The 25,853-nt window shown below is 37.0% G+C and overlaps 3 protein-coding genes across 4 annotated transcripts; 1 reads left to right on the top strand and 2 right to left on the bottom strand.

The window, feature by feature from the left end:
* Positions 1-1,743: 1,743 nt before the first annotated feature.
* On the top strand, positions 1,744-10,960 carry LOC127795017 (subtilisin-like protease SBT6.1). 2 transcript variants are annotated; one of them, XM_052326414.1, is made up of 10 exons: positions 1,744-2,664; positions 3,288-3,416; positions 3,612-3,764; positions 5,860-5,976; positions 6,518-6,702; positions 7,546-7,809; positions 7,972-9,040; positions 9,709-10,206; positions 10,340-10,400; positions 10,491-10,960. In XM_052326414.1, exons 1-10 carry the CDS (start codon positions 1,996-1,998, stop codon positions 10,580-10,582), a joined length of 3,237 nt encoding a protein of 1,078 aa, XP_052182374.1. In that variant the 5' UTR covers positions 1,744-1,995; the 3' UTR covers positions 10,583-10,960. The 2 variants fall into 2 exon arrangements, with proteins under 2 accessions (XP_052182374.1, XP_052182375.1); XM_052326415.1 differs by lacking the exon at positions 1,744-2,664 and having other exon boundaries at positions 5,850-5,976.
* Positions 10,961-11,835: 875 nt separating this feature from the next.
* LOC127795186 (ras-related protein Rab7) lies at positions 11,836-18,106 on the bottom strand. The gene is made up of 7 exons (XM_052326705.1): positions 17,859-18,106; positions 17,731-17,757; positions 17,511-17,610; positions 13,439-13,585; positions 13,280-13,360; positions 13,011-13,156; positions 11,836-12,237 (listed from the first exon to the last, which is right to left on the bottom strand). The coding sequence occupies exons 1-7, from the start codon at positions 17,909-17,911 to the stop codon at positions 12,171-12,173; spliced, it is 621 nt and encodes a 206-aa protein (XP_052182665.1). The 5' UTR covers positions 17,912-18,106; the 3' UTR covers positions 11,836-12,170.
* Positions 18,107-19,233: 1,127 nt separating this feature from the next.
* Positions 19,234-23,607, bottom strand: LOC127795185 (proline-rich receptor-like protein kinase PERK1). Its single transcript, XM_052326704.1, has 8 exons — positions 22,974-23,607; positions 21,761-22,327; positions 21,473-21,559; positions 21,292-21,362; positions 20,898-20,974; positions 20,357-20,504; positions 20,069-20,230; positions 19,234-19,790 (listed from the first exon to the last, which is right to left on the bottom strand). The coding sequence occupies exons 1-8, from the start codon at positions 23,494-23,496 to the stop codon at positions 19,473-19,475; spliced, it is 1,953 nt and encodes a 650-aa protein (XP_052182664.1). The 5' UTR covers positions 23,497-23,607; the 3' UTR covers positions 19,234-19,472.
* Between the last annotated feature and the right edge of the window lie 2,246 nt (positions 23,608-25,853).

Here is a 25,853-nt window from a genome sequence, read left to right as displayed (position 1 = left end):
TTTTACTTTAACAATTTTTTTTTTTTTACGATATCCATTCATCCATGCATCGCATGGGTGATCCGCTAGTTTATCTTTTATATTGAAATTGAAATCACCAGCGATGGAGAAAAGCGCAAAAATGGTAATTCCAAATATCATCACTTTTGGCTTTTTTAGGATATAAATTGAATAGTAAAAAGACAAATAATATGTCGGTATAATTCGATGGGTTATAAGTTCGATTTCTTCCCTACATAAAGGTCAAATACTTAATTTTCTATTTATCTCCTCTGCATAATTGAGGGCACAGATACAGAATATCGCATAAGGACAATCATCCAAAATATCATCACTCTTTGAATTAAATTTATCATTTTATTTTTTAAATAATTAATAAGTCATTGAAGTATCATCACTCAATGACTTATTAATTGAGAATATAATGAATGATATTAATTAAATTAAAATATTATTGAATGTGGTTAAAAAGATCATATGTAATAATAGTTGATATAATTTATTTAAATATATAATAATTTATTTATATTTTTTAATTCTAAAAGTATAATAATTTACTTTTTTATTCTTAAAATAGAGTGACTAAAATATAATAATTTATTTGACATTTTATCTTAAAAAATGTGTAGAATGAAAAAAATACGTTGATTATTTTATTTCTCTATTTTTTAAAAGAGGACATAATATTTTACATTTTAGCTACATTTGTTTTGAATTAAAATACTTTTTAAAATATTTTATTATATTTAAAAAATAACAAATAAAAGATTCTTATTCTATTACCAAATAATAAAGTCTCATTCAATTATGAAATATTAGATCTCGTATCATAATTTTATCATATCTACTATCCTCAAATTTAATTAACTAAATATAATACAAATTACTCTCTCTTTTTTAAGCATTGTCTATGTCCATAATAATTTTGCAAAACATCTAGAAATATTTTTTGATTAAATTATACTAAGACCTCATTTGATTTAAAATATTTATATGAAAATTTATGTCATCTAAATTTTTGACTTTGGAAATTTACATCATCTACCTTATAAATAATGTTAATTAACTGTAATTAAGTAAAATTTAGTGCAAAACTTGTAAGATTCAGAAAATCTAGTAAAAATAAATAATTTTAAAAAATATTGCCTAGTGAAACACATTCATTAGGCCAATGAGTTCCATCTTCTCATTCTTCTTTGATATTTCTTTTTATTTTTTAACTATTTTATTGATTTTAACTATCCATCATTTTACAACTCTACCATTTATCTTCTTTATTTTTTCTCTCAAAAACCCTAATTCTACAATTATTATAATTTTTTTTACGAACACCATTATTAGAAGTTGATCATTGCCTTCTTCACCTCGCTCAATCTCTTATTTATTTAATTTTTTTTATTCTTGACCGTTAATTAATATAAATCTCGTAAAAAAATTCATTTATAACTTTAAAAATGAGTTTCGGACAATAATTTCATCTTCTTTATATAGATATATATATATATATGCATGTGCATGCACAAATATATTATAATGTATGTGTGCTATTTTGTATCACTATTTATATTTATATATGTATATATGTATGGGGTTTGTATGCATTTATAATAATATATATGGTGGAGGGAGTATTTGCATTTGAGTTTAAATTTAGTTCTTGATTTAAAGAAAAAAAATAAAAATAAAATACAACTTCAAATAACAAAATTTCAGTATGTAATCTTAAAATTTTTTATTAGAACGAAGTGAGATAGGCATAATGCTCAATGTCAATGGTGAACAGCCAACGGACGTGGAGTTGGTAGATCCTCTGATTCACGATTGAAGGAAAGCAATCTCCATGGGATCGCAGCATGCCGCCACGCCCAATCTCATGAATGCTTCTTCGTCACCTCAGAACCCTGAAGCTCCAAAACTGAATCCGGGATCCGATCTCTTCATCTCTCTTTCTCCGTTTCGATAGATACGCATGTACATGCGGATGTATCTCGTTCGATGTGTATCTCGTTCGATGAGGGAATTTCCCCGCCAAATTCGAAGCTCAAGATGATCAGTCTTCGAGTCTCTAAATACGCTCTCTCTCTTCTCGTCGCCGCCGTCGCAATTTCTCTCCTCCATTTGGAACCCTCTGTGCACCAGACCCAATCGCCATTACCCCAGAACCAAACCCTAACCCTAACTTCACCAACCGGAGGAGTGGAACCCCACGCAACATCCAATCACAGAGAAGAACAGATCGCTCGCAAGAATTTTATTGTTCGGTTTCGCGAGTACTGTAGAGCTGAAGATCACAGAAGCTATCTCCAAGAAAGCGTGAAATTGGGGGGCTGGGAATGGGTCGAGCGGCGAAACCCGGCGGCGAAGTTTCCGACGGATTTCGGGGTTGTGGCCGTCGAGGACTCGGCTCGGGCGGCGTTGATCGAAGAGTTTTCGAGTTTGGAGCGGGTGAAGGACGTTTCTGCCGATTTGAGCTATCAAAGGGGCTTGCTTGATAAGAGAACAAAGGGCGTTGGGAAAGTTGGGGCTTTTGTGGACGGGAAGAAGCGTCCTGGGAAGATTTTGACGGCGATGTCATTCAGCGAGGACGAAACTTCCGCGTCCGCCACCGCAGCCGCTGCGACTAGTAATACGACCATTAATTGGAAACGCCATCTATTGGGGCAGGTAGATTCTGTAAAACATTGTTGTTGTGCTTTTGTTCTTTGTGAACTCTGATTATGAGAAATGTAATTTGTATGTTCTGGATGACAAAAAACGAAAGAGAAATCTGGCTAGAAGGAAGATCAGATAAAATTTGATTATTCCAATGTGCTTCTGGACAAGAAAGAGATTTGCACTAACGTCTGCCATATAGTCCATGAACCGTAGCAAGCAGAAGTTCTATTCTCTGACGTTGTCAGCCATCAGATTGATAATTGGCATTGGATCACCTCTGTCAATCTCCTGTTCATGATAAGTTGCTGCTACTCTTGTAATAGAAAGGAGCGCTCTATAGGTTTAGTTTTAATAATTAATTTTAGATTCTGATAAATTCATTGATACTTGGCTACCCTAGAGATCTGTGTGAGCTCCTTGTCTGAGTTTGATTTGTACAAGTGAGAATGCTCCCTTCTTTGATTGTTTTAATGCTTTTCTGTTTCTTCATATGTTGTCTTTCCATGAAGAAAAACATGCCCTTATGACTTTACTTTGTGATTTCCTTTTATTTGGAACCATCATTTGCACCCAAATAGAAAAATAATGAGATGTTGTTTTTATTTAGTGTGCTGTCGATTGCTTTCTTGCAGAAATCTCAAGTTACGTCCTTGTTTGGAGCAGATGTGCTTTGGTCAAAAGGATATGCAGGTGCTAAGGTCAAAATGGCCATATTTGACACTGGGATTCGAGCACATCATCCACATTTTCGCAATATCAAGGTACCCACACTGGGTTCTTATGTGCTCATGGTTTTTTGGTGGCTGTTTTGTTTTTCCTATCTTATAAACATCTATTTAACAATTGGAATAAATAAGTAGTTTAATGTTTGAGCCAGGTAAGGGTTGTTCCACAGTTGATTCCCTGATATAATGTTTTTGGGTTGTCTTGATATCGTTGATCTATGCATGTCTCAGGAACGGACAAATTGGACCAATGAGGATTCACTAAATGACAATCTTGGGCATGGGACATTTGTTGCGGGAGTTATTGCAGGTGAAGATTCAGAGTGTCTCGGTTTTGCACCAGACACAGAAATTTATGCATTCCGTGTTTTTACAGATGCACAGGTAATGCTGTTGTATTTTTATGCCATGTATTTCTACCACCAGTCAGTGTGGAATGTGTAGGTATTACCTATATTATCTTCATATTTCGGTTCAAAATCTTGGATTTGATATTGGCATCTTCCTCTTTATGGAGAATGATAACTATAATTGCTTTATTTATTTGAAGTTGTTGTCTAGAAGTTATTGCTATGTCTTAATTTGTCCTTTAATAAGGAAACACAAATCTGATAGCTTCTGTCCGTTTTTGGTCACAGCATTGTCTCCTTTATGTATGTACGCATATGTATTTTTGATAAGAGCATTGTCTTCTTGTGTTAAATATGATACTCATGGTGCTACAATAATTTATTGGATGACTGATGTAGCGTGTAGTGCGCGTGTGAAAAAAAAAAGGCCAAAATATTGATGCTTGAATCCTCATTTGATCCAAGCACTTGATCAGCTATAGTAGCAGTTGCTACAACATTCTTAGTTTTGGAATCTAATTTCAAATTAATACCAAAAGCAGTTGCACTATCCGAGTTAACTAGCCTAGGAGATCCAGCACCCCTATCCACAAAAAAACCCCTGTGATCATCTTGCTTTTGCAATCTCAAAGGTGAATATGTTCCTATTATCTTCGATTCAACCATGCCAGAGCCTGAATAAACTATAGAAGGATCTGCTACCATGGCATCCATCTCCTTTACAGTCTCAAGCCGATCAAAAGAAACACCACCATCATTGGATTGCGAAGCAATGCTTGAGTCCTCGAGACTGGAAAATACCCTAGTATGAGTCAACAACCTTGGAGTTTCTGTCATGTTAGCAACATAAACTAGACCTGAGTTTGCAAATGTTGAGGTTGCTGGGACTACATAATGTTCGAGATCAAGCTCTAAACTCACCGAAAAGCCATTCTTTAGTTTATACTCATCGTTTTCCCAATGGTTGTGTTGCTACGCATTCCTCCTAACCCCTCTACCACTAGGGTTGGCTATTATACGACCAAGATCATCTTTATCGTCACTATCATCCATCATTGGTCTTCTAGGATTGACGAGGACAAGATTAATGGTTGGTCTTCCCGGTTTAACGTAGCCGGCTTGATTCACGCCATTAGTTTGGTTTCGGTTATCATTAACTCATTGTAAAACGTCTAATTGGTTGTAGATTCGCTCCAATTGCTATTGCATTATATGAGTTATTTCCCGTTGTTTTTCGATTGCTCTCCAAACCATGGACAGTCCCCGATCACTGTCATGAGGGGCTGGTTGCTACCGTTACCTTCAAGATTGGCCATCTGATTGGTTGATTAACCGCTCTGATATCACCTGATGCAACACGTAGTGCGTGTGTGAAAAAAAACACATCAAAATAAACTCTTGAAAGAACAAACTTTAACGACCGAATCTTAGCTTTCAAGAAGACGTAAAAACAAGACTTTTGCTAAGAAAACCCAAATAGGTTGCCGAAATTTATATTGAGAAAAACTAATTACAAACTCTAGGTTCTAGGCATAGTGTATAGCTAATCGAAATCCATCTAATACTTGTAAATAAAATTCAACTAAAATCCTAATAAAAATAAATTCTAATCAAACATGAAGTAGAATCTTAATAGAAATAAATTCTAATTAAACATGAAGTAGAATCTTAAATCAAGTAGAATTCTAAAACATATAAAGTATTAAAATATTGTTCGCTACTATTCAGGTACTATTGTTCCAGTTTGGGCCGGGTCGGCCTTGGATCAGATCTTGATTGGTGACCGTATCAATGACTATCTTTATATCAATAGTTACCTGCTGCTCTGCAGAGAAATTTTATGCTTTTGCTAATATCTTCCTGCATACATTCATATTTACTAGCTCTATAAGGAACACGAGGGACCTGAACTTCTATATCTGATAGGAATTCCACATTTAAAAAGAAACTTGATTGCCAATAAGTGAAATTTGTTAGGCAGCAAGGAGTGAAGGTATGAGAAATTTGTGTTCTGTTGCTTCAGTTTGCTGCATCTGTCTGACATACTAGAACTGTCTCCTCTTTATCATCTAATTCAAATGATATAATCTGGGCAGTATTATGAGAAGTTTGTATTCAGCTTATTGCAGGTATCATACACTTCATGGTTCCTTGATGCCTTCAATTATGCAATTGCCACCAACATGGATGTGCTCAATTTAAGTATAGGTGGACCTGATTATTTGGATCTCCCATTTGTGGAGAAGGTACAACTTTCTATCTAGATATCACATACTAGGACTAGTTTGTTTATTTGCATGTCATTAATTTTATTTTCTGTAAATTTAATATTGCATGCAATTTTCCTGATGCCTGCCTATTTATACATTGTTGACATACTCCCTGCTTGAGGTAGTCTATGGTTATTGTCTCTTTGATTTTTGGAATAACATAGGCATCTGGATGAACTAATTAAGATATTTGGTATACCTTGGACATCTGATGCTCCATGCAACTGCATGCACTAACTTGTTCCAGGGAACTTCAGAATGACTCAGATGTAACGAGTTGTTCTGATGCTTTTGTTAGTGGCTGATCATGGGATATCTGAACTAGGATCATAGTTTGAGGATTATCTAATGCCACTCCCTTCACCTTGAAAAATCCATTCTAATTGTAGCAAAATACCAGCTAATGGCTGCATATCTACTTGTGCAGTTGTGCACATTTTTCTCAAACATTTATTCTCTTGAATCAAGGATCTTCTATTTATGTCATGTACTTTCCATGTTCTCCAATTTGTACCAGGTATGGGAGCTCACAGCAAATAATGTTATCATGGTTTCAGCAATTGGAAATGACGGTCCACTTTATGGTACTCTGAATAATCCAGCAGATCAAAGTGATGTCATTGGTGTTGGTGGCATTGATTATAGTGATCACATTGCCTCATTCTCCTCTCGTGGCATGAGTACATGGGAGATTCCTCATGGGTAGTGCATCTGTGTTCCTTCTGCTAGTTCCTTGTTTTTCATTTGTCTGGTTTGATTTTGTCCAGATGTTAGATTGTGGTTGTTAAATCTAAGCACGTTATCTTTTTTCTTTTATGTTTTTTTGAGGGAAGGGGTGGGGAAGGCACATGCCTAACCACTAGGTTGCCCCTCAAAAGAATAATCAAATTATTATAGTGACATGTACTCGCTTCCTTGATATATTCTCGAGTTGTGTTAAATTAAACTAATTATATTATTCCATGTTCAATTCACTGCAATTATACACTGACCTCTTGGGTGTAGAAGATGAAACATTTCGCATTCAAACAAATTGAATGATGTGTTAAGAGATTGTGGGATTAGATGATTATAGCATTGGGAAGAAGTGACCAATATTCACCCTACACAATATATCATTTTTCCTTATTTTGGGTGGACACGTATTTATTTGTTGATATTGAATTTGGAATTTTCCAACTCTTAACCAACATAATTCAGTAACTTTTTGATCTGTATGTACAGCATGGTACAGACATTTAATTACTTCTTTTTTTTATCATAAACCTTGGTCATCTGTAGATCCCTTTTGCCTGGCTGTCAAATATTCTGATCCCAGCGATAGGCCAGGGGCCAGACCTGAAGATACTTTCAATTAATTGTTGCCTGCATTGTTAGCATTCTCTTTTGGTGATGGTATTTAAGATGATTTTGTAATGCTGAGTAGAGGTTTCAATCAATGCTTCATCATAAGCATTATGCCTCATGTGGGCGCCTTGTGCACTGGGTGCCCTTTTTTTTTTATTTTAATAGTAATAATCTGTAAACATAGGTCCGCCTTTGCAGTTATGGACGTGTGAAACCAGATGTTGTTGCATATGGTCGGGAAATTATGGGATCCAAGATCAGTACAGGTTGTAAAAGTTTATCAGGTACTAGTGTGGCAAGTCCTGTTGTTGCTGGTGTGGTGTGCCTTCTTGCCAGTGTCATTCCTGAAGATACACGGAAAGACATTTTAAATCCAGCAAGCATGAAGCAGGCGCTGGTTGAGGGGGCTGCAAAGCTTTCTGGTCCAAATATGTATGAACAGGGCGCTGGCAGAGTTGATCTGTGAGTTCTCCAAGTAACTAGGCACTTACTTTTATTCTGTCCCCCTTCCCCCCTCTCTTTCTCTCTCTCTCTCTGAAGTGTTAGCACTTCTTGTCATATTCTTATGTATTGCCTTCAATATTTTGCATTATGTTTCCTGTTTAATTTTGACTTGTATGTCAGATTAGAATCATATGAAATTCTGAAGAGCTACAAACCTAGAGCAACTGTCTTCCCCGACATTCTGGATTATACCGATTGTCCTTATTCTTGGCCCTTTTGCCGTCAGCCACTTTATGCTGGTGCAATGCCCGTTATCTTCAATGCCACCATTCTGAATGGGATGGGTGTAATTGGCTATGTTGAAAGTCCACCAACATGGCATCCTGCAGATGAGGAAGGCAATCTCTTGAGCATTCACTTTACTTACTCAGATGTGATTTGGCCATGGACTGGTTATCTAGCTTTGCATATGCAAATTAAAGACGAAGGAGCTCAGTTTTCTGGAGAGATTGAAGGCAATGTAACTCTTAGTGTATACAGCCCTCCAGCCCATGGAGAGAAGGGTTATCGACGTAATACCTGCATACTTCGATTGAAATTAAAAGTGATTCCGACTCCTCCCAGGCCAAACCGGGTTTTGTGGGATCAATTTCACAGTATAAAGTACCCACCTGGTTATATTCCAAGAGATTCCTTGGATGTTCGGAATGATATTCTTGACTGGCACGGAGATCATCTGCACACAAATTTTCACATTATGTTCAACATGCTAAGAGATGCAGGTTACTATGTTGAGACACTTGGTTCACCTTTTACATGCTTTGATGCCTACCAATATGGGACACTTCTGCTTGTGGATCTTGAAGATGAATACTTTGCCGAAGAGATTGAAAAGCTGAGGGATGATGTCATTAATACCGGACTTGGTCTGGCTGTATTTGCTGAGTGGTATAATGTGGACACAATGGTGAAGATGAGATTTTTTGACGATAACACAAGGAGCTGGTGGACCCCAGTCACTGGAGGTGCAAATATTCCCGCGCTGAATGATCTTTTGGCACCATTTCAGATTGCATTCGGAGATAAGATTCTAAATGGTGATTTTTCTATTGATGGTGAGCAAAGCAGATATGCATCTGGAACTGATATAGTGAAGTTCCCACAAGGTGGGTATCTGCATAGCTTTCCTTTCCTAGATAGTTCAGAGAGTGGGGCCACTCAGAACATCCTGAGCTCTGGATTGACAAAGGTGAGCAAGGAAGTCTACTGTTTCTATTTTCTTTCTGCACAATGAAAATAGCAATAAGCTAAACGCTAAACAAGATTGAAGGTAAAGTGAGCATTAGTGAGCATTTTAAGGCTTGATATGTTGTCGTAGGTAGACATGATTAGCAAGTCAAAATCTGTGAAGCTAACTCAATATTGTGTAAAATGGAAACATTTTCACAAAGTTCTTGCAAGTGAATCAATTAAATGTTTAGACATGTCATAGTGTTGCTCCATGGACAGATTGGTAAACTTAACGAGCAGTGTCATTCATGTGAAAGACAAGTATCATGCTCAAAATCTTATGCCTGCCGCTGTTTGGCCTTTTAACAACACACAAAATAAAAGATGTTGCATAACGTGGTTGATGATGTGCATGCCCTGCTGCATTACTTGATCTAAATGTAAGGAGAAGGTTGCATCTGAAGAAAGAACATTACCTCTTTCACTCCCATCAGTGAGGAACTCCGTATACGAGTCTCTCTCTAACAAGATTTTTTTATTAATGGGCTTTAGAAGACAGTTCTACACCTTAGGTGCATGCTAAAGTTTTGTTCATCATTCTAAGGGCGTTTAGAAATCCCTAAAATAACATGGCAACTCTCTAGATTTTTGATGTACTGGGCATGATTGTTGTATGTGAATATGCAGGCAGACTCCCCTATTCTTGGTCTTCTAGCTGTGGGTGGTGGACGGATTGCAGTCTATGGAGACTCCAATTGTCTGGACAGCAGCCATATGGTTACTAATTGTTATTGGCTTTTGAAGAAAATATTAGATTTCACAAGCAAAAACTTAAAAGATCCTGTCCTATTCTCTGATGCAGTTAGGCATGATAAACCCTTGTACCTAGAGGATAATCAATTACCTTCCCGCAGAACTGATGTAAATTTTTCTACTTATTCAGCTGTTATTGGGAAGGAATTGATGTGCAGAAGTGACTCCAGGTTTGAAATATGGGGCACTAAGGGCTATGGTTTACATGCCAAGGGACGGACCCTCCGATTGCCAGGTTTTGTGGTTACGGATTCTGGAAGAGATTTAAACTTTACAACGGAGGATTTCCATATAAAGAGGTCCAACGTATCTGAGAAGAATACTGGTGATTCTGTGGGAAACAAGTACTTGGGCATACCCCAAAAAGATGATGTAAGGAACTGAACTAGTAGTATCGACTTTCTTTTTCTTGGTGGACAAGGGAAACTATCTGGTTTTTCTATCTCACACTATCCTGGTCATTACCTTTTCACTGTTATGGCTGAAAGTTCTACCTTTCTTGCAGCTCGATATGCCCATGATATTTGCCAGTCACTGGCTTGTGCCTGCCATTCTCGCTGGTTCTGGTATGCTGACAGCCTTTATAGTTTCCTCTAGTGTTGATACACCAAGTATTGAATTGTGTCAAGAGTTAATTGAATCTAATAATTTGTCAGGTGTTTTGCTGTTGTTGAGCTTTTGGCGGATTCGTCAGAAGCGCCGCAGGCGGAGGAAAGGATCTGGATCCGGTCGTTTTACCAATGTATAGCCATGGATGAACTTTGAGAGATCTCCCCCCACCTCCGGGACTCCCATTGCAAAATTGCTGGTAACTTCTGCTGTTGTAGTACCATCACCACATGGTAGTGTTTTAACCCAAGCATTTTGGTGGCGGTGAATTTTGTATCCAATAGATAGTTTGATATGATTTTTTTTTTTTTTTTGTTGGGGTTATCGAAATTTTTTTACAATGGCAAAAAATAGAGTAACAAGGTCGTGTTCAATCAGATATGGCATGGAATCCTGATTCAATTGAATGAGAAAGTATTTCTGGTCTGAGGTAACAAAAGCAATAGGTTTCGACTTTGCTACTGTAAAATTAACTTGATGCTTCAGAAATTGTTGCTAGATTTTGTGCTTTGTCTTCTTTCTTGACGAGTTCAAATGACGAAATTCATGACTACACCCACCCACCAGTACCCAGCCAATGATGGTTCATTCATTTATTGGCTTATGTAAAGAAGATGCTTGCTGGAGTTCCCTGGCAAACTGGTTCGGTTTTCTTATATGCATGCGACTTGCATATTCAGTGGATTAATGTTTACACGATGACTATTCGCGAAAAAGTGATTATGGGAACTTATGACAAAGTTCACAAAAGAAGTTTTATGAATTATTTCAGAGAAGAAAGGAGTCTGAAGCAGTCATTAGAGAACTTTATATTGATAAAAAAAATTTAACTTTTCAAAAATTACCAAGCATTTATTAGTAACTGTTTCTCTTTAGTGCTAACTTAGCAATAACTTAAGAGTGACTGTTGGATGTACGATTGACGGGTGTCTGATGATGCCATGAGTTTTTTCACACGTCATGGTTAATATATTGACATCTGTTAGGTTAAAAGGCAATCAGTTGTCTCTCATCACTTGGGTTTTCTTTCTTTCTTTTTTTTTTTTTGGAGAAAATTATTCAACTCCATTGTATAAAAGTAATATCACAATTCAATTATATGTTATTATATATTCTAACAATAAATATATGACAATACATAATTAAACTTTGATATTGAGTCATGATAATGCGATTTTATAATTGCACTGAATTTTTTCTCAAAGGAAAAAAACTTTCCGTCAGATTCTCTTTTTTTGATATCCAATCATTGATGGTATTTGTTGTATTCTCTTTTTTTGATATCCAATCATTGATGGTATCTGTTGTATAAGACAACAAAGCTACTGTTGGTGTATCATTTCCAAATCAGAAATCACTATTCATCCCAAACTATGTCTGGAGAAAAGGCAATAAAGAATAAGTAAACACTGTAACAGTACTAACAGTACCAATAACAACACCAATAGTTAGATCGAAGTGCTGCACAACCCAGTGATTTCAATACAGAACAATTTGATTCCCAGAAAATAAAAATAAAAGGTAAAGGAAAAATAATTGAAGAGGGCATAAAGTGAGAAACAAAAAGAATCAAAAACACTAACACAATCATGCTTTTTGCTTGTAAATATACATACGGAGTGTGTTTTAAAAGTTCCAGAGATAATGAGCTGAGTGCAGGTGCAAATGTGGCTCCTTTCTTCCTCTAAACCAATAGGCTGAAAAAAAGCGTCCAATCAATGGAACTTCTAACATTCACACCCAGAAGATCTTTGCTGTTGTCCACTCCCCACATCAATAATGTCAGGAAGATATCTTCATCACCAACAACAAAAGCCACACACACTGATTAGCATTTCATAAATCACATCATCTTTGAATAGCTTCACTCTATAAGAACCAACAGATTGGAAGAGGGCAAAATCTCACTACAAAGAATGGGAATGGCAAAATCTCACTATGTTTAGGACTAGGATTTTATTGTCAGAAAAGAAAAGGAAAATGAATGTTCTTCTTTACATTTACCTGTGTATTTTCATAAAGTATGCAATTTTCCTTTCAAAATCCTTGTTCCGAGCATAGCCTAAAGGATTCAGGCCCCGCTTGGCATAGCCCTCAAGAAATATTTTGGCATTTCAAGAAAATTTGTTCTTTTCAATTCAGTTTTATGAATAGTTGTCATCTGTTTTGCACTCTGTAATTTGAGGAAGAGAACTGCTTTTGTCTAACTCTGTCAAAAAGTGGGCTAAACTTACAGATATCAGAATTGAGCTCGCCAGGTTAGCGCAAGACAATTATCCTATTTTAAAGAATCATGCAATAGCAAAAATAACCTTGAAATCAGCCTATATTCTGAAAAATAGTTGGAAACTTTTTTGCATGGCAAGTTGGCTGGAGAATGGTAATTTCTTGGGAGAAGTTCTAATTGATTAGAGCTCTAGAATAGCCCCGCATGATGCAGTTAGGATTTTGATAAAGACCCATGGGAAATCATATTTCTGAAGTTGGTACCAGCAGTTAAATTGCAAGCGAATGTATTTGTAAAGAAGAGAAAGATACTAGAAGGAGAAATTAAAAAGAATGCTCACATTTCTTCCTCAGGTTCATTTGTCAGAGCATTTTTTGCTATGCACTGAAAAGCAGCTTCAACATTGAAACCATCTTTGGCAGAAGTTTCAAAATAAGGAATATTCCCCTTGGAAGCACACCATGCCCTCGCCTTCTTCTCAGACACCTGAAATTCGAAGTGCGTGATTTTAAACTTTAAACATACGTTAATAGTAAGTAGGCAAAGTGAACACCACAAAGTTCCAAGAGAACTATAGAGTTTACAGGGAAAAATGGCAAGTCAACTTACCACTCTGCTGTTGCCACCATCAACATCAACCTTGTTCCCAAGCACAACAAATGGGAAGTTTTCAGGGTCAGGTGGACTGGCCTAAACAAATCCATACAGCATGGGTCAGTTATGCAGCCAAGGAGTAAAAACAAAAGGAAAGAAGAGTCAATAAATCACTTGAATCAGGAACTCCTCCCTCCAGTTGTTGAGATTCTCAAATGATTTCATGACATTCACATCATAAACGAGAACACAACAGTCTGCACCACGGTAAAATGCAACACCAAGGCTTTGAAATCTTTCCTGTCCAGCTGTATCCCATATCTGAAAAAGTACGCTATCAATGTGTCAGCTTCAAATAAGATCAGATTCTAAAGGAATGAAATGGAAATTTCAGGCTTCTGGCTCAACAATCTTGGAAATCTGAGGTAGTTACTGTTGGTACAACCATGGTAATTCATATAGGTGAGAGGATGAAGGCGAGGAAGTGAAACCAAACCTGTTTTTGTGTTGGGCTTTGTTTAAGGTTGCCTGCTCCAAGACAGACCACTAACAAAACTAACTAGTTAAAAAGCCTTTACCTGCATTGTATACTATTCCATAAAGAAAAGAAATAGTCCTCCAGCTACATATGATTTATTTTCATAGCCTAATTTCTCAAGCTGCTTCATTGTTTTCCTCAGACAAGTCAATAGTAGGATGTAGGTGTGGTGACAGCAAGAACAGTTTTATAGTGCCAAGTGAGATGGCAGGCACCTATTGAGTGTGGGAGATAGTTAACAAGAAGTAATAACCTAAAACCATAGCAACTCTTAGATTTGAATGGGGGATGGGGTTATCTTTTTTTTTTCTGTAACTGGGGATGGAGTTATCATAGATTGACAAATTGATGGCAGCTTATAAGATAACAGATAATTACTGATTAAGAGGCCTTACGCCCTTATCATGGTGATAAGGGCGTAAGGCCTCTTAATCAGTAATTATCTGTTATCTTATAAGGGCATCTTTGGTATAAAAAATTTGATAAAGCTTCCAGAATGGGAGACACCAAATTGATGTTATTCCTAAATATATTAGTGCGCTAGTTTATTTCATCTGAGATTTTTTTTGGATTTAATTCACCTTAATCTCAAGGATGAGCAGAGGAGGAGGGAATGAGTTCACATTGGCTAATGCAGGGGGGACTTCACAAGTGAGTGAAAACAAAAAAGTGTCGTTGTCAAACTTTATATTAGATTACTCTAAAAAAAGATCAATTTAGACATCTCAAATTGTTTAAAAACACAAGACAATTATTGAGGATACTACACATAGAATCAAGATAGGATGGCTAAAGTAGAGAAGTGCTTTGAAAATTTTATACAATTATAAAATCCTTTGAAAACTAAAAGAGAAGTTTTATCAATACAAGACCAGCTTTATTGTTTGGTATGAAATTTTGGACAATTAAGTACTGATGCATGCATGCCATACCTGTAGCTAAGTTACTGATGTAATGACAAATGTACAACCATACAAGTTAAAAACAAAATAAAAAATGAAATTCTCAATAATAAATTAGAGTGGCTTCCTTGAAGACAACATGAGAGATGCATTTGAAACAGTTTAGTCACACAACAACAACACACCAAACCTTTATCCAATGATGTAGGGTCGACTACGTAAATTTTAGCTCTCTTGTCAGTTTAGACATGCGAGGTAAAAAATCAATAGAAGCACCTGCGAGGAGAGTATATGGAAGGGGATACTATAACAAAAGAGGTAGAGAAAGACCATAGAGAACTTAGCAAAAAAAAAACTATTTGGATAAAGACAACCAGCGAGCTCTAATTCATGTAGCCAACCTCATTTAATGGAATTAACTCTTCTTGTTGTCGTTGTTGCAATAAGAGACAGAAAGAAAATGTACTAGGCCTATAGGAAACTAAGGTGGAAGCACTCATAATAATCTTGTGGTGTTTTCGCAAGGTGGTAGGGCTAGTCTAAAGGCTGAGATAGAGCTGGGGTGTTGTTATTCTCTAGGACACCAAAGTGGTGGTCAAGAAGGATTTGGGGAATTTTTTTTTTTTTTTTTCTTTTATTGGGTTTCTATTTGTGCTTTGGAGACAAGGTCATAGAAATGAATGACAATCTAGAATTCATGCAGTCAATCTCACATAGTGGGACAAAGGCTTGGTACATTGTTGTTTTGGTTCCATATCTTGTTAGAAATATTAACAATGCTTTAAGTGGAGTTTCAAATCCATGGTCCTCAAAATGATATGGACAATAGAAAACTTTGGCAAGAGTTGATGAACACTAGGTTTATGTGGGCAAAACCCTAGTTTAAATTATTTCAATGTGACCAGGTTCCCTTATAAAAAGTGAGGGAGTTTGGGTTTCTCAATGGAGATCTAAGGAGATTTGATTTCATTGAATAGAATAGGAGGGATTGACAGAGCTCCTACTGGAAGAGGATCAATTTACATGGATAAGTCCAATTGATGGTCTTGCTATGTCCAGTATTAATGTGTTTTTGATTTTCACTAACTGGGAATATCATTTTTATGATGTTATCTAGTATTGATTGCAAGGTGTGGTCCCAAATCAAACTCTCATTACCTATCAGCGTGGACGTTTCAGTCACGTCCTACTCTATTTAAGCTTAAAAATTAGTGGTTTAAAGAGAAAGGTTCATGGATATGGTTAAATATTAGTGGCCAAATCATCGAAAGTGAGAGAACACTAGGCATCAGGTAGCTCATGAACTAGAAATTCTAAAGAAGATCTTGGAAAGTGGAATGGAGAAACTTTTGGAAAGGAAAGTAATAAAATGCTTGGATTTTGTATGCAGGAAGGCATAGGAATACAATTTGATTCCCAATAAATAAGATGGAGACAAAAGAACCAGCCCTTTATGAATGAAATACTAAATTCTTCCATAAAATGGCTAATTCTATCGGCATGCTAATCATACAGGTTAGATTGATACTTCATGGGGAGAGTTGGAGAGGGAGGAGGATATTGCCACCGAAGTTCTTGAGTTTTCTAGGAATCTTTACACAAAGGAGAAAGCGTAGCGCCCTCTAATTTAAACCACTTAATTTTGTATTGCTCGGTGGCTATAGTGGTCTCTGACCTGGTTTTATCCCTTTAGTCATTTATTGGTTGATGCATGCTACTGATTTTTACCTTTAAAATGCTTGGATTGGAGGCTGTCTATACTATAGAAAAACAAGGTTTAGCGTATGGCCCGTTTCTACATCCTGTCTCCTGAGGGCTTTATTAGGGTCTATATAGGAGGCCTTTCAAAGGGTAGTGCTTTTCAAGGGTAGAGCACTCCTCACCTTTTCTTGAGGGAACTACTCTTGATTGCCCTGTTCTTTCTTTCTTTCTTTTTTTTTTTTTTTGTTTGTGCGTGTGTGGATGATGGCAGATTACCATCCTTGTCTGTGTCTTCATATCCTTTATAGATGATTTGTTTGAGTTTGTAGACATATAAGTTTTTTGGGGTTTCTTCCCCCTTTCTTTGTGTAGTGATTGCCCGCTTGAAGCAATCTTCTTCTTTTTATACAAACTTTCTTATCAAACAAAAGAAAAAAAGAAAGGATAGGAAAACAAAAAAGTTGGAGTTGGCTGGACGGATCATTCTCCCACCTGCTCCATCACCTAATCTTTGAATAAATTGCAAGCAAACACATTCCCTTCATAATGGGCTATTTGGCTGTGATAGATGAGACATAAAAACACTTTTGGGTTTTGACTAATAGAAAAAGCGCTTTTGTACAATACAAAAGTTTCCCTTCTGAAGTTCCTGCTATGGAAAAGAGCAGCAATAAAGAATAATTTTTCTTTAGACAAAACACAAGACCGAGAGTTTCGCAATAATACCAAACAGGCACTAAATACCTTTTCAATGCTTTAATGTTCTAGGGAGCAACCTGTCCTCTATCCTTTGAACTTCGATAAAGGTGAACCAAGAGTATGTCATGGTCATAAACTTCTGTTACTTGATGGTAAATCCATAAAATAGACAAAAGGTTTCCTTCGAACTCCTATCTATTTGGCAGAATTCACTGAAATGTTTAAATAAATGATTTAGGTATTTAATTGTTTCTTATCAACTTACTACTGGTCATGGTCCGAACTATCCTGGATCAGATGCATCCAAACAGAAGAACAGAATTCAAGCCCACGCAGAGAGGAAGAGGAAAGTCCAACCAAAAACACAAAACATAAAACCATAGGGAAATCAGAAGAGAAATTGTACCTGCATTGTGAAGAGCCTGTCCTCAAACTGGACTTCTTTGGTCAAGAAATCAGCTCCAATTGTGGCTTTGTACTGATTGCTGAATTTTCGATTCACGTATCTGAAATTGAAGAATTTAAGGCCAACCAACTACCCCAAACTGTCAATTAACCTAATCATCAAAATACATAGACGCAATGTTGGCATTTAACTTTGTGATATGGAGACACAATAAGGATACTGATTCATGAGCGACGTCTTCCCTACCCTGTCAATCAAAACCATAAGCATCACCAACTCTTTTTAATTCCTCCTCAAATACACACAAAAATCTTATACAACAATGTAAATAATATATACAATGATTACCCGCTGTCGCCAAGAATGATGACCTTGAGGAGCATACGCCGGCGGGACGCCATGGAATTCTGTTCGAGTCTTCAGAGATTGGCGAATTGATTATCAGTTTCAGCAAAAAATTTGCTCGTGATTTACCGTGGAATGAAGAGAGAATCAAAAAAACCGAAACCGAAACCACAACGCCTCCCTCCTACCTCTCTTTTCTCCTTTTTAGGGCTATCGAATATCCAGACCGGAGATTCTATCTTTCCCGTGAAGAAACAATGTTGATTCGTGGTTGGGACGTGAAATGACAAAATTACCCTCCTCTCGGCTGATAGGAAGAAGATATTTTGGTTGAATTTCGACTACAATTAAATGTCAAAAAAATACGGGTGGCATGACCACGTCCTATCAAAATTCAAAATTAAAATAACCATTATATCTTTGGAAGGTTAATACTATTATTATAGACTTATTATTATTTAAATTTTTCGTATGCACGTTTGACTTTTAATAGCCAATGCAATTTTTTTAACGATATAATAGTAATAGTAGAATATAATATAATTAATATAAATTTTGATGATGATTTGATAAAATTAAAGCTTGAATTAATTTTTTTTTAAAAAAAAAAAACATGAATAGCTAGCGGACAAGAGGCGATGGTAATTGACAATAACTTAAAAGTGTCTTTTAGCGTTATCATGTGCTTAAAGCAGGTATTTTAAATTTATTTAAGGATATCTATTATACTTTTTAGTGAGATAATAGTTGGAGAGGATTAATAGTAATTAAGCCTCAAAATAATACTATTTTCAAATAAAGCGCCAGCTTATGCAGTTTTAATAGTCTTTCCAAAGCCTGTTCATTGCCATCTAAGTCGTTGAGCGTGACAACCTACCTATAATTCAATCTTCTATTAGCTGTAAATATATATTATACAACTTGCTACTTCGTGTTATATTTATATTAAGTTTACTTTATAATATTTTAATTACATGATAAATTATTTTACTTTTAAGTCTACTTTGTAACGCAAGTTAAAAGATAAAAAGCAGTTGATGAAACCTAAGATGATGTAAATAAATAATAAAAATCATTTTAAATTTTCTGTTGTTGCAAATATCGTATTCTTTGACGACATTGTTGGTCTCTTGGTCTTAATCTCATGCAAGAACAAGACACCCGATACTGGTAATTTAGATCATTAATGCCCGTATGAGTTTGACTAGTGTTTTTTGAGGCTTTACAAGATACGCACACCTGAGAAAATCTTCGCGCTGATTGACGGTGGAGGGGGGGCAGGTGGGCAACGGTTGGCAGCCATGTGAAGCACGCACCGACTAGATTTAGGTGAAATTTGACAGACAAAAATAAAGCAAACTAATAAGGCCATGTGCAGGCCACCTCCTCATTATACGCCAAAAAGAATAATAATGTCACATTCCATTAGCCTTTCAATTTGAAAACCGAACAATTGTCAAGTGCACGCACAAAGTAATAGAAGAAGAATTTTCAATACACATCTGTACAACCAAGCGAAAGCTAATTAAGAAGATTCAAGCATCAAACAAAAGAATTGATCATCCGACACCTCGATTGCGGTATATGCTAACATAAATACAACAAAAAAATGGGCTATCACGAGATACCACTGAACCCTCCTCCTCCTCGACTGTCCTTTTTCATCCTTCCCATCTCCATTTCTCGAGTGGTTTGTTGGCCTTCGCTACTAGAGCCGGATGGATACAGCCCATATTCGCTAGTTAGTCCGCTGTACTCACTGCTCACATAGTCGCGTGTTCCCAGTGCCATCTTCCTGAATTTCTTCATGTCCTCGTTGTACTGGCTAGTGTCATAGTCCGAGCTCCCAAAAGAACTGTACATGGTGCTGTGTCCGGGTCTCATTCCTTCATTAAGATCAGACAAAGCAACATCTCCTTCTAGTGCCCGTACAACCTATGTATTTTCGGTTACAGGTTACCAAATAGGAACTAGGACATATAATTTCAAATATGAGCATGTTCTAGCTACGCCATATGGGCTTGCTCTCCTCAAAGCATCAAACTCTGTATCCATAAATTGATCGCTTTGATCCAAGAAAATCATTTGGATATCCTCGGTTTGTTTAATTTGTTCTTGAGAGTATACTATTTATTTACAGAAAAAAAAAGAGAGTAAACTATTTAAAAAATGAATAAGAATCAACATATGGGATTTTCTTTCTGCACTGTTACCTGGCTCATTCGTGGTCTGCGTCGTGCAGAATGACGGACGCAGGCAGCAGCACAAGCAACCATGTGAGCCATCTCATTATGGTTGTATTCCCTTTGCAACCGTGGATCAACAAGGGTATCAAAGTTTTTGTCTTCCAAAGCTCGCGTGAGCAAGGGCCTTGCCTATAATGAAAGTCAAGTTTGTAGGATTCCAAACCAAGGAAAAGTAACAGATAAAGACAAAAAGGATTTCGTGTTATGCAGCCATTATTTGAAAACAGAGACTACAGTTTTCATATAATTGCTCACCCAATCCACCAAGCTATCATCCATGAAAGTTTGAGTTGAGTCAACAGGTCGGCGTCCAGTAATCAACTCCAAAAGCATGACCCCAAATGAGAAAACATCTGACTTGTCCGTAAGTTTCCCAGAAGAAGCATACTCTGGAGCCATGTATCTGGAAGTATTGAGCTTATTATTAGAATGTGAATGGTATTTATAGTGAGTAGTAGTCAGTGAAAACAACAGTACGAATATTTTTGCTACTATCAAAATGGGATTGAGGCTTAACATGTACGTTGTTGTATCAAAATGGAATCAGAACTTAGAAACGAACACAAATCATCCAAAATTGGAAACAATAGCAAAACAAAATATAAATTGGACTGGCTCTAGACCATTGTCAGATTACAAGCTTGCACTGGATAAAATAGAGCCAAACATGGTTGGATTTAGATCGTTCAGAACAAATAACAAAGAGCATTAACAAAACAAGCTTGGATTTAGAACACATATATCACGTGTAAAATAAAACTACAAAAAATCCAGTTCACATGTAGGCAAGTCTTACCCAAAAGTTCCCATCACCCGGGTGGAAACATGAGTGTTGGCATCAGAAGAAAACTTAGCGAGTCCAAAATCTGCAACCTGAAAAGAAGATAAAAGATTTCAGGTTTAATGGCAATGTTAATAATCAACACTAAGATGAAACCTGAACAACCAAAACTGATGGTTTGAATTTTCTGTTTTTGGCTCATGATTAAATTACATTTTTTCCACTCCTTTGTACCAGTAACATCTGGACTCCCATCATTTATATTTCACAAGAGGGAAAAAAAACTGACACTGCAATATAGTGAAAGCCCTACTAAAAAAAATGGGATTTAAGTTAACTTACTGTAATATATAACTCAACAATGCATACCCAAATTTTGAAGATCAATCATTGTGCTAGAGAAATTTACCTTTGCCTCAAAGTTGAAATCCAGAAGTATATTAGCTGTTTTGATGTCCCGATGAATAATTTTAGGATGGCCTGCAAATCCAGACTTTTCAATTTGAAAGCTAATAGTAACTCCAAGATCATATGTAAAAGAGCGGCCTCTTTGCTTCAACAATGAGAAGAAGCAAGTATATAGAACTTACAGTCCTCGTGAAGATATGCAAGTCCTTTTGCAGCACCTAGTGCAATTCTCAGCCTTGTGGGCCAATTCATGGTAGGTCTTCCCTTTCCTGAAAGATTTTATTTTCAAGTAAAACCCATTCCTTTCCAAGAAAATATAGCAACAATTGCTGGCGATTTTGAAGATATGTACCATAAACATACAAAGGCAGAATAAGTGCATGAAAAAGGTAGCTGTATTCATGATTTGCTAGTAATAATCTGCCCCCTCAACCAACCTACCCCAAGTCCTCAAAGGATAAAAAGCTTACCATGTAAGTGGAACTCCAAGGTGTTGTTTGGAACGAACTCGTAAACGAGCATTCTCTGGGATCCAGTGATGCAGTATCCAACTAACGAAACAAGATGTTTGTGATGCACTCGACTAATAATCTCAACTTCAGCTTGAAATTCCCGCTCCCCCTGACCACTTCCTGCTTTCAACTGTTTAACAGCAACTTCTTTCCCATTTGGAAGGACACCCCTATGAACATACCCAAAACCACCTTGCCCAAGGAGGTTGGCATTTGAAAAGCCATCCGTTGCCATTGCTAATTCTTCGTATGTGAATGTGCTCTTTGAGAAACCTAAAGCCATGCCAGGGGAAGGTGGAGGGAGAGGGGTTCCACCCCCTGAATAGTTGGACCCAGAACCTCCACTGCTGCTCATGAACGGAGGTGGGGGAGGAGCCGGGGGTGTAGGAGGGCGCACTGGTGAGTGTGGTGGCCTGGATGCAGTTGCAGGAGGAGGAGAGGGTTTTGGTGGCATTGTGACCACATGACCACCGGATGGGGGAGCATTATGTTGCCATTGCTGCGATGGGTAACCATATGGATCATCTGGCAATAACCAATGCACACCAGAATGAGTGAATACACTCTGATAATTAATTGGGACAATATCCAATAGGGTAAAGTTTGTGATATTAAATATAAAAGTAAGATTCAGGCATCCACTGGTCTTTGAAATCAGAATTTCTCCAGGAACAGAACTCGGAGGTGATATAACACAGTGTAAAAAATTAAGCATCCATCTTAAGTAATCTTATGTTTTCCCAAAGCCATCACCAAAATCATGATCAGGGAATCCCTTTTTTTCATTCTTCCTGACTTAGCCTGCATTCCTATTTCTTGTTCATGTTTTGTATATCATCAGAACTACAATACAAATTCAATTATCTCTTGATACTCACTCTCAGAATAGAAATAAAAACGAGGGCGATGAATCATAACCCAATATTTCATACTTGAGAACAAAAAAAAGAAAAAAGAAAATGCCATTCAAAAACTTTTGCAGGACAAAAAGTAGACGCAGATCTAATAGCAACTTATCTTCATTGTTGATGAGTACTAAGAAGGTTTTGTCAAATTCTACGCTTACAAGCCAAACCCCAAATCATGAATCTCCAAGCCCAAAAAAGTTAAAATAAAAATAGTGTAAGCTTAAACGAAGAGAACCCAATCAATAGATCGGAAGAGGTCTCACCTTTACGGCCATGTGGCGGCTGAGTATAGTAATCTTCTTCTCTTCTCTTCTTTCTTTTGCAACATATAAACAGAAGGCTCAAGATACCAAGAATGAGAATACCGCCAATGGCGATCCCAACAACAAGACCTGTCGATATGCTGGAAGATGAGCTCGATGGAGGCGGCGACGGCGAGGATCTCGAGGCCCCCCGAGGTGCTGGCGGGGACCGAGTCTCCGGCGCAGGAGGAGACGGCGAGGAACTAGACGGCGGTGGTCGAGATGACGAAGAACCCGGAGTCTGCGGTGATGCATTCGCCGGCGAAGGCGGCGAGGGAGAGGTTGAGGGAGCCGGAGCCACTGGGGGCGGAGGAGAGGCCGCCGGAGCCACTGGCGCCGGCGGAGATGCAGCGGGTGGGATTGGAGTAGGTGAAGGCGGCGGCGAGGTCGTGTTCGCCGCAGGAGGAGGAGCTGCGGCCGCTGCGGGGGGCGGCGAAGTGGAGTTGGCCGGCGGTGGGGATGCCGGAGGCGGTGAGGACGACATTATCAAATGTGTGCGTGTCTCTCTCTAGAGTTTAGAGAGAGAAATAGAAGAACGTTGGGAGTCGGAGAGGAATTGTTGCTTTGGGTTTTGAACACTAACGGCCGTCTGTCCGCTTGACAGCTTTGGCCCACCCATTTCATACTCGGATCCTTCGGCCTTTTTTTTATTTTATTTTGTAACAAAATTAACAAATTACAATGTATCCTTTTGTCTCTCAGCCAGCCCCTCTGCCTGCCTGCCCGGTCATGGTATTGGTCGCCGACTCAACTTATAGTAAATTTCATATTTTTGGTATTTTTGAAAGGCTCTATCTATCTATCTATCTATCATCTATGATAATTAAAACTTACATTTAACAAGTTATTAGGAGGATTGCACTTCATGTGGTTACTGTAATTGTTATTTTTAAGCTAATTCTGGTGATACCAGTTCCGATAAGTAGTGAGATTAAATATTTATTATTTTTTATGATGATGATGATGCCAGCCATAAAGGGGTAAAATGTTTTTGATATATCTTGTTGTAATTAGCTCTCTCTTTTTCTTCTCTAAATAACAAGATTACAAGTGTTAAAAACACTTTTATTATTAAAAATTTATTCTTAAAATAAAATTTCCATGCCACATCAACTCCTCATCTTTTAGATAAAATTTGACAATTTTAACACAAATTCAAGCAAGTGGAAATGAATCGCCTTTTTAATTTGTTTAGTTTTGTTTGAATTAGGCGTTTTTACCAAAGAATACTATCATAGTTTTTTTATAACACACACCCAACTCAAAGCAACAATTGATATCAACACGTCACGTGGGATGTGGCTTCTTTCCAAAAAAGGCTCCATTTGGTTGACAATTTCACATTATCGCACAGTCCAAATAATCAACCAAAGCAAACATATACTCATGTCCATCTCGGGATATAATGTGTCTGTTATTGTAAAAATATAATAATTTAACTTATTTATTTAAAAATCTCAACAAATATTCAATAGGATTTGTTGAGGCAAAAAAGCAAAGGGTCATTGCAACCAAGGGTTCAACCCGTTATTCGATAGAGTACTGAAAGAGCAAGAGGTGTGGACATCGAAGAGGCAGGGGTGTCTCATATGGATCTTCAAATGATGCCTATACCACCTATAGATTAGTCTTTTAAAAAATTTGTAAGACAGAAGACAGTCAAAAGACATGTAAAGATTTCTACCCAAGTGAATCCTCCAATACATAAATTAGTACAGGTCACGAAAAAGTAAAGATATATTATGATGTAATATGCTCAAAGTGTTATGTGCGGATATAGTTCGTGGGTGCACTACGAGAAGATGCATGAGTGAGCAATAAGAGTAAACTACATAGATGGACCATTTGGATGAGTGATACAGAAAGAGAGAGAGATTGTAATTGAAGTACCTGGCTCGAAACTGAAGAGATGACAAGTAGTCATAGGGGTCAATCGTGATTGGAACATATGGTTAACACGTGACACACAGATGCAGAGAACGCATGATTCTCTCACTACATTTGGTGGTCTGGGAGTTAGGCATACATGGATCTAAGTGAGAAACCTTCCCCCTTCCCCTCTCGACGAGAGGAAAGTCATTGGAGGTCTTTCGATGACTCACAGAGATTTTTAATGGGGGGAGAGGAAAGGGTTTCGATGTGTGCAACGCTTGCATGGTTAAAAGAGACCATGGCAAGGCTTGCCCTTGCCCGCCCTTGTTATAGGAGAAGGGTTGCCTTCCTCTACCTTGTCTCTTTTTTATTATTATTATTTTATTTTATTATTATTTATTATTTATAATTATAATTATTAATTTTAATTTTTTTCTTAGTTTCGAAAAGAGATATCCTAGCAAACACTTGTTCAGCCATGAATAGGTTCTTGAGAATTTTTTTGGGAACCTCTCCAAGAGGAACTACCCCGGGAGTAGGTTACAACAATGTTCATTTTCTATGACAATGATATATAAAATTAAGAATCTAATAATAATACTTTTATAATTAGGAGTCACCATCTTGATTTTTTTTTTTTTTTTCTGAAGACCTTTTAAATTTTAATTCTTTGGTTATAGTTAACGGTTTGATCTTCTTATGACTTCCAGCACCTTAAATCTCAAAGTCAGGTTCCTTGAGAAATTATGTAAGCTAAATCATTCGTATAATTATAATTAAAGGGCATTAATATATTCACACATTTAAAATGATTTGTTTAAAAATTGGTATAAGTACGCCTAAGTTGTCTTTGAATAGAGAGATTTTAAATTACATCCTTTGAAATGACTCATAAGTATGTATTATTTAATCCAAATTCTTCCTTCATTATGTATCCAAACAAATCATTTAAAATTTAAAATTTAAAAT

The sequence above is a fragment of the Diospyros lotus genome, chromosome 2, assembly GCF_014633365.1.
Source record: "Diospyros lotus cultivar Yz01 chromosome 2, ASM1463336v1, whole genome shotgun sequence".
Classification (NCBI taxonomy): Eukaryota; Viridiplantae; Streptophyta; class Magnoliopsida; order Ericales; family Ebenaceae; genus Diospyros; species Diospyros lotus.
This window is presented reverse-complemented; position numbering and strand designations above follow the sequence as displayed.